General features: G+C 44.3%; 1 protein-coding gene across 2 annotated transcripts in view; it reads left to right on the plus strand.

Annotated features, from left to right (window-relative positions):
* The window catches only part of CACNB4 (calcium voltage-gated channel auxiliary subunit beta 4), a 910,181-nt gene that overhangs the window by 858,389 nt on the left and 36,866 nt on the right, over positions 1-14,926 (plus strand). For both annotated transcript variants that reach the window (XM_085645539.1, XM_085645540.1), the window contains one exon: positions 11,869-12,054. In XM_085645539.1, the coding sequence (XP_085501665.1) occupies positions 11,869-12,054 (186 nt within the window). The remainder of the gene's footprint in view (positions 1-11,868; positions 12,055-14,926) is intronic.

The raw sequence follows: 14,926 nt of genomic DNA on the forward strand, positions 1-14,926 counted from the left end.
ATAGGACCTTTAGACACAGCTACAGCCCGAACAGCTGAACAGAATTACTTGAAATTTGGCAGAGAGGTAGTCCTCAGGTCAAGGATGTGCCTTTTGTAGGTCTGGTGTAAATCTGTTCAGTAGGTCCTGAGAAAATAGCATTTAAATCAATATATATATCTGTAAGCGCGCTCCGTGTGCTTACCGTAAGCTTACCGTATGCGTACGGTGCCGTGCGCGAGCTCAATTCTGATTGGTGGTTACATGACTGTAAACATTCGAATCGGTCGAAATCAGGAAGTGTCGGCCGCCATTTTCTGTCTCTCGCACTGAGAAACAAAGGTGGGGAACGTGAAACGGGGGCAACGAAGAGAGTTGCAGACCCCCTAGTGTTTGTCAGGGGGTCCAAGAAGGACCCAAAAGTACGAAAAATAAATTTAATAATTTTTTTAAAAAATCGCGGGGTACGCATACGGTAAGCTTACCGTACGCGCACGGCAAAAAAAAATTTAAAAAATAAATAAAGAAGTAACAATCACATTTATTAAATAAATTAAAGCACCCACAAGGGAGAAAAAAACAAATGTTACTGCGTAAAAAAAGGCGAGGCGCGCACGGAATGGACTGCGCAACGTGGGCGCTCGGTGCGCGAAGTGCACCGAGCGCCCACAGCGCGCGCACGTTGCGCGAAGCGCACCGGGCGCGCAGGGTGTGCGCATAGTGAAAAACCAGAAAAAAAAAAAAAAAAAAAATACATAACTTAGCATTTAAAAAACCGTACAAATTCACTGAAAAAACCATAGGTTTCACACACGTTATAGTTAGGAATTATCATTTACAAAACCTTGCAAATTCACTTAAAAACCATAGGTTTCACACATGTTATAGTTAGCTGTACATTTCACTCGTAAAAAACCAATGAAATTCCACGTTATAGTTAGATCAGGTAACTATAACTTGCGCGACCGCAATCCACAATGTGTAATTTCAAATGTCATCATTGATGTCATGAGTGATGTCACTGACCATGTCATGAGTGATGTACTATGTGACGTCATCAGCAGTTTATTGTGGGCGCGCAAGTTATAGTTACCTGATCTAACTATAACGTGGAATTTCATTGGTTTTTTACGAGTGAAATGTACAGCTAGCTATAACGTGTGAAACCTATGGTTTTTTAAGTGAATTTGCAAGGTTTTGTAAATGATAATTCCTAACTATAACGTGTGTGAAACCTATGGTTTTTTCAGTGAATATATATATATATATATATATATATATATATATATAAATAAAAAAAAACATAACTTAGCATTTAAAAAACCTTGCAAATTCACTGAAAAAAACATAGGTTTCACACACGTTATAGTTACGAATTAGCATTTAAAAAACCTTGGAAATTCACTTAAAAAACCATAGGTTTCACACATGTTATAGTTAGCTGGACATTTCACTCGTAAAAAACCAATGAAATTCCCCCGTTATAGTTACTGCAGGCAACTATAACTCACGTGACCGCAATCCTCTGCTGATGACGTCAGATATTACATCACTGTATTTAGACACTTATTTACCCATGTCTTCTTCCATTAATCTTTAGCTATACATATATTACAAATATTTATTTTTCAGAAAGACACATATGTCATCAGTGATGTAATATCTGACGTCATCAGCAGAGGATTGCGGTCGCGTGAGTTATAGCGCTCGCGCACGGCAGGGTGCGCGCACTGTGCGCGCACGGTGCGTGCGTATAAATATTTATATGCTTTTAAATGCTATTTTCTCAGGAAATACTGAACAGATTTACACCAGACCTGCAAAAGGCACTTCCTTGACCTTATGGCTACCTCTCTGCCAAATTCCACGTAATTCTGTTCAGCCGTTCGGGCTGTAGCTGTGTCTAAAGGTCCTATGGAAAAATGCATGGGGAAAACGCGTTTTGGGACCCCCCCTTTTTCTCGGCGCCCGCTAGACGAATCACCCAGAGACTTTCAGGGTAGGAGCTGAACAGAGCACCCCATTAGTTTGGAAATTTCGTTAGGATTCGTCAACCGGCGCCAACGTTATTCAAAATAGAATTTTGAGATTTCCTATGGAAACTAGGTTGTAACTATAACTATCTACTGGCGACCGCCAGTAGATAATATATGTATATATGTATATATATATATATATTCCTTTTATTGCAAAATGGAGTGCATCCTCATATGAAACAAGCAAGTGCCCAGCCTGATGCGTTTCGACCACGTTACCACGGTCTTGATCACATATATATATTCCACTCGAAAACTAGATGTTGATCACAACAAATCCACAAGCCCACTCGATAAGGTAAAGTTGTTTTATTTTCCTTGGCCAAAAGAACAAGTCTAGACCACGTCCTTGGTCTTGAATATATATTATATTATTATATATATTATATTATTATATAACCTAACAAGGTTGCCAGTAGATAGTTATAGTTAGGAGCGTGTTTCCATAGGAAATCCTCAACATTCTATTTGGAATAACTTTGGCGCCGGTTGACGAATCCTCGCGAAATTTTCAAAATAGGTGGGGCGCTCTGCTCCGCTCCTACCCTGAAAGTCTCGGGGGGATTCGTCAAGCATTGGCTGAGAAAAAAGGGGGGTCCCAAAATGCGTTTTCCCCATGCAATTTTCCATAGGGACCTTTAGTCCAATTTACAGCCCGAACGGCTGAACAGAATTACTTGAAATTTGGCAGAGAGGTAGTCCTCAGCTCAGGGATGTGCCTTTTGCATATATGGAGTCAATCTGTTCAATAGTTCCTGAGAAAATTGCAGTTAAAAGCACATACATATCTATAGGCGAGCACCCTAACGTGCGCGAGCGTAATTCTGATGGTTACATGTTAGTCAACGTTCGAATCGGTCGAAATCAGGAAGTGTCGGCCGCCATTTTGTTTGTTTTCAGTGCGAGAGTGAAAAAGGAAGGTGGCGAACGTGAAGGGGGCAGGGTAGAGAGTTCCTGACCCCCTAGCCTTTGTCAGGGGGTCCCTGAAGGACCCCGAAGGCAGAAAAAAACATTTAAATTTTTTTTTAAAAAATCGCGGGGGTGCGCGCACGGTGAAAACCCCCCCAAAAAAAAAACTTTAAATTTTTTTTTTAATACGTAGTTTATTGTAAAATAAATGTATAAAAAAAATAATAATACATACATAACTTAGCATTTAAAAACCCGTACAAATTCACTGAAAAAACCATAGGTTTCACACACGTTATAGTTATGAATTAGCATTTAAAAAACCTTGCAAATTCACTTAAAAAACCATAGGTTTCACACATGTTATAGTTAGGTGGATATTTCACTCGTAAAAAACCATTTGCAAGGTTTTTTAAATGCTTATTCCTAACTATAACGTGTGTGAAACCTATGGTTTTTTCAGTGAATATATATATATATATATATATATATATATGTATGTATATATATATATATATATATGTTTATTTAAATTAAAATAAAAAAGAAATACCCTGTGTGGGGGTGCTCAAGCCCCCCCACACGCCCCGGGGACGGCCACCTCCCCGGGGCTCTAAATATGTAAATTGGGGGGAGTGTGACGGACCCCCCAGCCCCGGAGACCACCACCCCTCGGGGCTTCCTAAATTGGTGGGAGGGGGGCTGCGTGGCCCCCCCTGGAGCCAATGATGGCCCTGGGGATTGCCACCCCCCAAGCCCGGCTCCTGCAGTGTCCCAGGGTGCCCAGTAAGCGCCACGGAGCTGCGTTGCAGAGTGTTGTAAAAAGGGGTGTGACCTCTGAACACCTCTCTGCAAGGCAGCTCTCTGGTGCATGCTGGAGGTACCTGGTGGTCAACTGGAGAAGAGAATCAAAACCGGTTTCAGAGATATCAATTAGGGCCTAAGAAATAGGTCCCTGTTGTAGGGAAGGACGCAACTGGAAAAACATAAACCAAACAATATCAAACATCAGACACCCACTCAAAATGTGAATATAAGTTTAAAGGTAAAGATATATGTACACCTTATTGTCAGTTTTTTTGGTATTTTTAATTCAGTGATTTACTTTCGTAATTCATTTTAATTGATACAAAAAGACATTCATGATCTAATAAATACATAACAATAGAACATACATTTACAAAACAACATTATATGTATAGTCATAAAAGACAGAGTTCAAGGCCCCATAAGTAAACAATCAGATTCATACACCTACTCATTCAATCTAAATCACATTCACCAATACACATCTCAAAATACACAAATTATCCTTGGGTATACAGATGGATATAGTCGTTGGTGTATCTTCCAACGATGGCCAGATGGTACATAAAGAGAAAGGAGGTCGCCAAATCAAGCGCCAACGCGCGTTTCGGTATCGGACCCACAGAGGGATCCCACCTTCATCAGGGCAAGGACCAAGGATAATGGGGGACAAGAACACACCTGAGAATTTAAAAAAATAATAAACACAAATAAACCATATATAACATCAACCAACAATAATACACAATATTAGATGCAGATTTCTTCAAAAAGAAGAGTGGGCATTAATCATTGATACACAAACAATTTCCAGTTACTTGCAAATATAAATCGATCGCAGAATTTATTTAACACGGCCCAATGGGTCCGTAGGTAGCTCAAACAAACCTTTTCTAAAAAAGTTAAAAAACGAGTAAGAAAGAATGATGAAGAACCCAACACCAAAATATATATCCAAAGTGTCCAAATAGATCCTATAGGTTCGTTTAAAGAATAAGAAAGATAATAACAGAAAAACAAGATAGCACCTGTGTTGAGGATCCCAATTAGAAAGTGTAAGAGATAGAAAAAGTGATCAGCCCGTGGTAATAGCAAAATTAGCCGTAGCTGGTACATACTAGACACACAGGTACTAGATAAAGCGTTGGTACTGATGAATCGCACCCAAGCTCAACACGTCGTCAGACGACGGACAGAAACATCTCGTCTTTTCTACACAAAAGAAAAGGTATAAATAGGTCATAGAAGACAGTGAACCAGAAGGTACGGAGGGGTCACAGTGTCTTAACAATGGGTTACATAAGCAAACATTCAGTGTTGATGACCTACTTGGATGCATATGACGAGTGGAAAAAGAAGATCAAAGCTGTACTGCAAATAACGTCTGGATAGCGGACGTAGGGAAGCAGGGGTAAGTGCTTGACGATCCAAGGACCAAGGTTGAAACGACAATAATAGGAATGTGAGTGCAGATCTATAATTAAGGGACAAATATATATAAATAAATATGAAAGCATGTAAATATCCTCAATCAACGTTATCGGTGAGGTGCTTAAGGCCAAAGTTTAAAAAAGGTCTAAGTACGCCTCGACAACGGCAAGTAGGTATCCCTTCTAATGGTACTTAGTGGTGCGAGGAGACAAAGTGTTACCAACGCGTACCTGGTGGGCTAGTTGGCCCCTAGGGACCCTCAGGATTGAGGAGTAATTAATTCCCCAACTTAAACCACGCCACAGGGTGTGTTTGCAGACATGTGACTTTAGGCCACGCCTCCTTCCTTCACCACTGTGCAAATGCACCCTGTGGCGGGTTTTAAGTTGGGGGATTAACTCTCTTTTAATACTGAGGGTCCCTGAGGGCCAACTAGCTCAACAGGTATCTCCAGTATGTGCCAGGGATCTGCGTTGCAGACAGGTGTTCAGAGGCCACGCCCCTTTTTACACCTCTCTGGAACGCAGCTCTGTGGCGCTTACTGGAGGTACCTAGTGGGGTAGTTTGACCCTAGGGACCCTTAGGATTCAAGGGGACTTATTCTCTCAACTTAGAGCGGCCACAGGGCGCGTTTACACAGTGGTGAAGGGAGGGGACGGGGCCTGAGGTGACGTGTGCAAACACGCCCTGTGGCGCGTTTTAAGTTGGGGAAATAATTCCCGTTCAATCCTAAGGGACCCTGGGGGCCAACTAGCCCACCAGGTGCTTCCAGTAAGTGCAACTGCGCTGCGTTGCAGAGATGTGGTGCAGGCTGTGCCCCTTTTTACACCTCTCTGCAATGGTGCTTACTGGAGGTATCTAGTGGGCTAATTTGTCCCTAGGGAGGCTCAGAATTCAAGGGGAGTTAATCTCCCAACTTAAAACGGCCACAGTGCGTGTTTACACAGTGGGAAAGGGAGGGGACGGGGCCTGAGGTGACGTGTGTAAACACGGGGAACAGCCATTACAACGCGGTTTTTACCACGCAGTGCAGTTACATCGCATGCGTTACAACGCATGCGATGTTACAACGCTATGCCATTACAATGCAAGTCTGTACATCGACTTGCGCTAGATGGCGTGCTAACATTACAAATAGTGTAGTTTACTATCCCAACACCTTCCCTACTGTTAAGTGGACTGGAGTTGGAATAGTAAATTACACTTTTTTAATGTTAGCACGCCATCTAGCGCAAGTCGATGTAAAGACTTGCGTTGGAATGGCATAGCGTTGTAACATCGCATGCGTTGTAACGCATGCGATGTAACTGCACGCGTGGTAAAAACCCGCGTTGTAATGTCATACATCCGTAAACACGCCCTATGGCACGTTTTGAGTTGGGGAAATAATTCCCCTTCAATCCTAAGGGCCCATTGGGGCCAACTAGTCCACCAGGTGCTTCCAGTAAGCACCACTGTGCTGCATTGCAGAGAGGTGGTCCAGACCGTGCCCATTTTCTTTGCAAGGCAGCTCTGTGGCGCTAACTGGAGATACCAGGTGGGCTAGTTGGACCCAAGGGACACTCAGGATTCGAGAGGACTTTATCCCCCAAATTAAAACGGCCATAGGGCATGTTTGCACACCTCAGCTCAGCCCCCCCCCCCTCCCTTCACCAGTGTGCAAACGCGCACTATGGCGCGTTTTAAGAGGTAGTTTTAATACCCCTGCCCTATTATATACTAGGGGCTTACAGAGGAGGTCATGCTAATAACAGGGGTACCCCAACGCATAGTGTTCCCTAGTGTATGTAGGTGTTTTAACTGTATTCTAAGTGACTTTTAGTATAGCACTGGTTCTAGGACTGGTTAGTCAGAGCCAGTTACCACCAGTACCCATCTGAAAAAGTTGAGGGTACAGGATGATTTTGCAACAAAGACTCTTTCTCCTCCTGTTTGTTCTTTCTGCACATCTTCCTTCTTCCGGCACTTTTCTTTCTCTTTGAGGACTTCTGTAGCTTCTTTCTGCATTCCTTTTTCTTCTTTCTGTGTGTTTTTTCTTCTTTCTTCACATGTCCTATCTCTGTAGGCATAGTTAGAAATTAGCATTTAAAAAACCTTTGAAATTCACTTAAAAAACCATAGGTTTCAGGCACGTTATAGTTAGGAATTAGCATTTAAAAAACCTTAGAAATTCACAGAAAAAACCATAGGTTTCATGGGTGTTATAGTTAGCTGTACATTTCACTCGTACAAAACCAGAGAAATTCCCCCGTTATAGTTAGTTCAGCGAACTATAACTCGCGCCCCCGCAATGCACTGCTGATGATGTCACATATTACATCACTCATGACATGGTCAGTGACATCACTGATGACATCACTGATGACATCTCAAATGACATCACTGATGACATCATCTATGTGATAATTTGATGCATCTTCTCACACCCTAATATAACCTTTGATACACCCACTCTAAATTACAGACTGCCATTCTCAAAACCATAGAAACTCCGACACCAATAACTACATACCCACTTACTGATTCTTAGGTCAACACACCCATCCACTCACTCACCCGTGCAGTCACTCATACTTATGGTCACTCAGTACAGGACTATCATATGCACTCATACACTTATATAGACACTCACACACCGCCACTCATCCACAGAGGTACTCACACACCTACTCAGTTATGCAAATAATTAATCACACTGCCATATACTCACCTATACAGTTATACACACACCAGCTCAATTGCTCATACAAATACTAGCAACTCTATCCTCCACTCTATGCCCATACACTTCATTGTACAACACCTTATTCCGCTATGCAATACTTTTCTATACACTACAACACAGTAGTGCACTCTACAGTATGAGACCGCACTCCAACTTATAACAGTTTACTAGCTACTCTACACCATTACACTTCACTGCATGCCACTCTACTGTATGATATGCCAATACACTCTAATATTCTTTACTCCACACTATGTTACACCACCACTTAAGTCAACTCCACTGATCAAGATTTTGCCTCACTGCGCTACTTTACAGCAAACCCCTCCACGCAGCTCCACTGTTTGACAAACTACTGTACTCCATTACTCTATGCATCTCGACCCTACAAGGTTCTACTACACTGCATTCCACTCTCGGATACCTTACTCCAGTGTGTACCCCTGCACTCCACTGTACAACCCTGTACTATACTCCACTCTAATCCGCTCAATAATACTCTAGTCCACTAAACAACACTGTGCGCTTCTTAGGCAAGGACGGACTGCAACTGGATTATCCACAGACTTGTGGTGGCCTGGAACTTGCCGTGCTCCAGGAAGGGGACTATCAATTGGTGGTTTATGCCTGGACATTGCTGGCCTGCAGCTAAGTGCCAACTGTCGTGGTCCGTGTCCCACAGTACTCTCCAAGTGCGGTTAGCTGGCCTCCTGTCCACGAGATCCCAGGGACATAAAGGATATCACCATTTCCACAAGATCATAAGGACCTCACTGGGTGTAGTGAAAGCGGGTGGAAGTGATCGTTGGTTGAACAAGGGCCATCCTGACTTACACCATCATCACGCTGTGCAGAGGAGTGTGGTTGCACAGATCAGCAGTCACCTAAGGTGCTGAGTTGAGAGGAGTGCAAGGGAGTGCAGGGGAAGCTTGTAGAGTTTGAGGAACCAGTGCTCGCAACAAAGGGACCTGTGTTAGCTTGCGCTCCAGAGCGTGTGGTGTATGAGGGGTTTTGCGGGAACCTGAGCTGGAAGCTGAGACTGTCTTTGACCTCTAGATTGGGAAGACAACAGTGCCCGACATCGAGGCTTCTGTCTGAGGTTGTTGGCTCCCTCTCCCTGGACCCATGCCACAAGGTACTTTGTTGTGGAGAACATCACAACGAAGTGTGAGGGGTTTGGTGTGTCTTGTGGGCACCTGCCTGTCAAAGGCTATGACAAATCACACCTCTGCCTGAGGGGAAACATTTCTTGAAACTTGGATTTGAGCCAACTACCTGGGTCACAACCTTCTGTGTATGGGGGGATTGTGATCCTGCACTCATGCATGTGCCATCGGGCACCTGGGAGGTCTTATCAAGATGGACTTAACTAAGTAACTGTTTCTTTTGTGTTAGGTGGTTCCGACTGTCTAATCAACGACTGCCAGCAGAAGTAACGTATATCATTGGCTGGTGTAGTTGAATGACTGAGGGGCTGGGTCGCGAGGCATAGTCAAAGACCTGCTATTGTTTGACCTTTTCTGCGAATGGGAAAGTTTGACAATTGCATATAACTGTAAAGTGTATATACAATGTGTTTCTCATTTTGGTTTCAATGGGGAACTTTGTCAATTCCATAGAACTGTAAAGTGTATATACAATGTGTATCTCCTTTTGTTTTCAGTGTGTGTGTAATACAAAGACAATTGTTTTACACATACAGTGTGGAGTCTTTTTGTGGCATATGCAGTGTGTTATGAGTATGGTGGTGTGCCATACGTTACACTTGGGCCCTGAGGATAAGCCTGACTGCTCGGTGCCAAACTACCGAAAGGTGAGCACAGGTTATCGGACACGTGTGTAGTACTCATCCTACCTAGAGCTGTGGATTTTGATTGGCTTCAATGCATCCCTGCCAGTCAGAAACTGCTGGGTCTAACACCCTCTCTGACACCAATACAGCCACTCACACAGCCAATCAGAGACTCAGAGAACAATTCATACATCACTCACAGACCCACACAGGCACTCACACACCCACTCATACACTCGCGTACAAACTCATACAGCTAGTGACACACCCATTCAATGACCCAAACAGCCACTTACACACTGACTCACACACCCAGTACATACTCACACACACTTACCCACTCACCCAACCACTTACACACCCATAGAGCCAGTCACGCACCCATTCAGAGACCCAGAAAACCACTTAAGTACCCATTCACACACCCATACAGCCACTTACACATCCACTCACAGCCTCACACAAGCCCTCAACCACTTACACACCGATATACACACTCATACAGCCACATGCCCACTCACACACCTACTCACAGACTCACACTGCCACTCACACCCCTAAAACCACTCACATATCCACTCACAAACCCAGAAATCACTCACTCCCACTCACAGACACACACAACCACTCACATACTCACATACCCACTTGCACACCCACACAGTCACTCACACAGCCATACATACACACTTATCCACAGACCTACAAAACCACTCTCATACCTACTCACAGACCCACACAGCCACTCACACACCCATTTACACTCTCACACAACCACTCACACACGCTTACATGCACTCACAGACCCACACAGCCAAGTACATGCCTCCTTCCCCACAAAATGTGCTGGGCCCCGGTGGATAGGGCCCAAATCGGCCCGGGGAGGGGGGTGTATACCCTCTTTGGATTACATATGGTGCCGGGCCCTGGGGGATGGGATCCCTGTAGCTGAAATAGACCAGGGAGGCACGTGCCCCCTTCCCCTGAAATATGTTACCAGGCCCGAGGATCGGGTCCCAGGGGGCAAAAGTGGCCCGTGGAGGGGGGACCTGTGCACCCCTCGCCCTAAAAAAGCACCAGCCCTAGGGATGGGATCCCCAGGCCTAAAAGCAGCCCATGGAGGGGGCCCGCAGGTGGCTGCCTTTGGGGGGGTTGGCTACAGGGCCTGGCCGCAGGCCAAGCCTTGTGGCCAACCCCCCACTGGGCATGGCCAAAGCCCATCATGGAATTGGATGTATGCGGGGACTAAGCCACAGAGCCTGGCCGCAGGCCAGGCCCTGCAGCAAACCTCCTTCCACACACAGCTTAATGTAAAAAAAAATTAACATTCAAAAACAAAGATTAGAGGGGATGTTATAGTTAGGAAATAGCATTAATAACCATAGCAATTCACTGAAAAAAAAAGGTTACAGGGACGCAATAGTTAGCAAAAAGAATAAGATAAAACTTAGAAAACCAAAGTTATGGATAGATTCAGATTTTACACACATAAAACCATAGACATGCAGCACTTATAGTTATAGTTATGTCATGAACTATAATTCTTGCCCTAAGGTAACTATAACAGCAACCAGAACCTGAAAGGAGCAGCTGCCCAGTTCTGTTGTTATACATCTTGTATAAATTGCAGGATTTTGCCCTTCTGTAGAGGCAGCCAGTGAAGTTGCTTAAGGTGGGTAGCCACTGAATCATCTTTTTAGGCCATGGATAGACCTAGCATTTTTTATCTTTTCCAATGTATTTATTGCATTAAGAGGTAACCCCAGAGAAGCAGAGTTGGCATAGATAAGGCACAATTGAACAACAGCATTGTCCATTTTGAATTTATGGCAAAAACAAAGGAAGGGAAATGCTATCTTAGGAGACGTATTTCACATAACTAGGACTGGATGATCTTGGAAATCTAAAGCTCTTGGTTGAGCCCCATGTCTAACTGGTATGCCAAGGTCGCATACAGAGGTGACAAGTTGGGGACAGTCCCCTGGCTGGGAAGGCAATAAGGTATTGTCCCAATTGCCAACAGGGAGAATTTCAGATTTAGAGGGATTGATTTATGCAATTGCTTCGAATAAGACATCCTTTAGATTTTGTCAAATGTCTAATTCTACAATGTTTACTGTAAATTTGTTTCAGGAATATTTTTCCTAAATCATTTACCAACAAGGTGTAATGGCCTTTCTTGTTAACAGGAAATGTTTGATGTTATTTTGGATGAAAATCAGCTAGAGGATGCCTGCGAACATTTAGCAGAATACCTTGAGGCCTACTGGCGTGCAACACATACTACGAGCAGCACACCAATGACTCCTCTTCTCGGAAGAAATTTGGGCTCTACTGCACTTTCACCATACCCCACTGCAATCTCTGGATTACAGGTATGATTTATTTTGCCTTGCTAGTTTCTGTTGTGTTTATGCACAAAGGCTTTAGACCACCAGAGTATACTGAGCACGTGTGAATAGCCGGGTGTGGTGGGCAGAGCTCATCCCTTTCCAACCACCTCTCAAAGGAGTTATTGCTAAATCTGAGGGCCTGGCCTAAGGCCTTGAGCTTAATTAATAATGCCTTGCACATGGCCTCATAGTGCTGATACATGACATCCTGTGAGTATTTTTGATGGCATTTTGGTTGTCTCTGGCACAATAGTGGCTCCCCCTTACCCTGCTGTGAACCTATCCAGGGACTAACGGTTCTCAAACTTCCCATGGTGAATGCATTCCTGGCAATTTTCCAATTATTCTCAGCAGAATAATGGCCCAAACTAGCATAGTGTTGGTGATATTCGAGTTATCCTTGACATTATAGCCAATACTTGCCATTGTTGGCAGTGTTCTAGCTATCTCATCCTTCTCATATTTCAGGCATTGTTGGTACGAGTATGGGTATCCCTGGCATATAGTGACCCATCGGTGACATAAATAATAGTGGACATTCTTGATGACATTCAAGTTGTTCATGGCATAATAGTGGCTCATCCCTGACTTTTTTGTGATGACATTCTGGCTATCCCAGGCAGACCAACGACACATGCTAGCTGTATTGTGTTGCAGGTTGTGCTCCGCTGCTACTCGTATCTCTGTTGACTCCCCCTCCCAACAAGAGCATTACCTACTCATCCAGTACTCTGCCTGGCCACTTAATAAAATGTTTGCGATATTTTCCAGCAAAAACAACAGTTGATGGACAGAATGCAGAACAATGTTATACATTCACCCCAGGACAGAGATCTGGGCCTAAATCCATTGTTTTTTTGCTCACCATGCTGTTCCAGTTTGAACCCAGCCATATGCAAATCAGTCTTGACCCTGTGCCTCATGGGTACAGTCCAGCTCGAACTGCCAAGCCAGGTCCTCCCTGGACTGGAAACAAGCATCCTAGGACCGGTTTCGTGGTTTCACCCCTCTTCAGCCAGGATAGCTTGATTCCAGTGGCATGGAGAGCACGGGACCCACGTCTGGCATACCCTTCCCACTCGGGGTGACAAATGCAAAAACAACAGTTGATGGACAGAATGCAGAACAATATCATACATTCACCCCAGTACAGAGATCTGGGCCTAAATCCATCTTTTATTTTGCTCACCATGCCGTTCCAGTTTGAACCCAGCCATATGCAAATCAGTCTTGAACCTGTGCCTCATGGGTACAGTCCAGCCCAAACTGCCAAGCCAGGTCCTCCCTGGACTGGAAACAAGCATCCTAGGACCGGTTTCGGGGTTTCACCCCTCTTTAGCCAGGATAGCTTGATTCCAGTGGCATGGAGAGCACAGGACCCACGTCTGGGCATACCCTTTCCACTCGAGGTGATAAATGCAAAAACAACAGTTGATGGACAGAATGCAGAACAATGTCATACATTCACCCCAGTACAGAGATCTGGGCCTAAATCCATCGTTTTTTTGCTCACCATGACATTCCAGTTTGAACCCAGCCATATGCAAATCAGTCGACCCTGTGCCTCATGGGTACAGTCCAGCCCAAACTGCCAAGCCAGGTCCTTCCTGGACTGCAAACAAGCATCCTAGGACTGGTTTCGGGGTTTCACCCCTCTTCAGCCAGGATAGCTTGATTCCAGTGACATGGAGAGCACGGAACCCACGTCTGGGCATACCCTTCCCACTCGGGGTGACACATTTTCCTATCAGACAAGCCTGGGAATTTTTGTTGTTCTCCCAATCCATTACCCTGGCTCATACCTACAGTGCTCTTCTCAGACTAATGATAGAATAGATAACACTTTGGGGTCTATTAGGATGGCGGTCCTCACGAGAGTTCCTTGAACCTAACCATTCAGATATCTATATTTGTTTCAACCTTATTATCGCAAAAACTACTGACGTGATTTATACCAAATCACAAAAAGCACAATCTGAGGACGAAGCCCTTCTTTGAAATCTATGAGGGGGATTGGCTGCCCACAGCAGGTTTGATAATAGGGCCCAAAGGCCAAGCACAGTGGGGAGTTGTCCACCCACAGGGTGCTGCAAGTATAACATCTCAAGGCTTATTTTTTCAACGAATTTCTAGTATTTTGTTTTAATATAAACTAATACCTGCTACCATACTTACCTTTGACATCACTTTAACCTTTGATTTTTTGTGAATATATATAATATATATTCACTGAAAAAAACAAAGGCTACAGGGGCGTTATAGTTAGGAAATAAAATTGAAAAAAACCTTTGAAATTCACTGAAAAAACCAAAGGTTACAGGGACATTATAGGTAGGCTGACATTTCACTCATACAAAACCATAGAAATTCAGCAGCTATAACGCATGCCGCCACAAAGCACTGCTTATGACCACATATTACATCACTCATGACATGGTCAGTGACATCACTTATGACATCATCCACAATCCTGTTCAGTCCAGTAAGTCTTACACAGTAGGTTTGCTGAGAGATGTTCGGTGGCCACATCCCCTTTCTCCAGCACTCTACAAACACATCTCCTGGCACACTACTAGTTGGGGATGAAGTCCCCTAGTCTCTTGAGGGTCCTTGGGGGCCAACTACCCCTCCTGCCACCTCCAGTAACACCCACATAGCTGGATTGCTGAGAGGTTGTCAGAGGCCACACCTCCTTTCTCCACCACTCTGCAAATGAGCCTCCTGAAGCACTACTGGTTGGGGGAAGTAGTTTACTTTAGTCCTAAGGCCCTCAGAAGTAAGTGGAATTCATTCCCCAACCAGAGCGTGCCAGGAGGCGTGTTCGCAGAGTGGTGGAGAAAGGGGGCAGGGTGTT

Source organism: Triturus cristatus, chromosome 3_1 (assembly GCF_964204655.1).
Source record: "Triturus cristatus chromosome 3_1, aTriCri1.1, whole genome shotgun sequence".
Taxonomy (NCBI): Eukaryota; Metazoa; Chordata; class Amphibia; order Caudata; family Salamandridae; genus Triturus; species Triturus cristatus.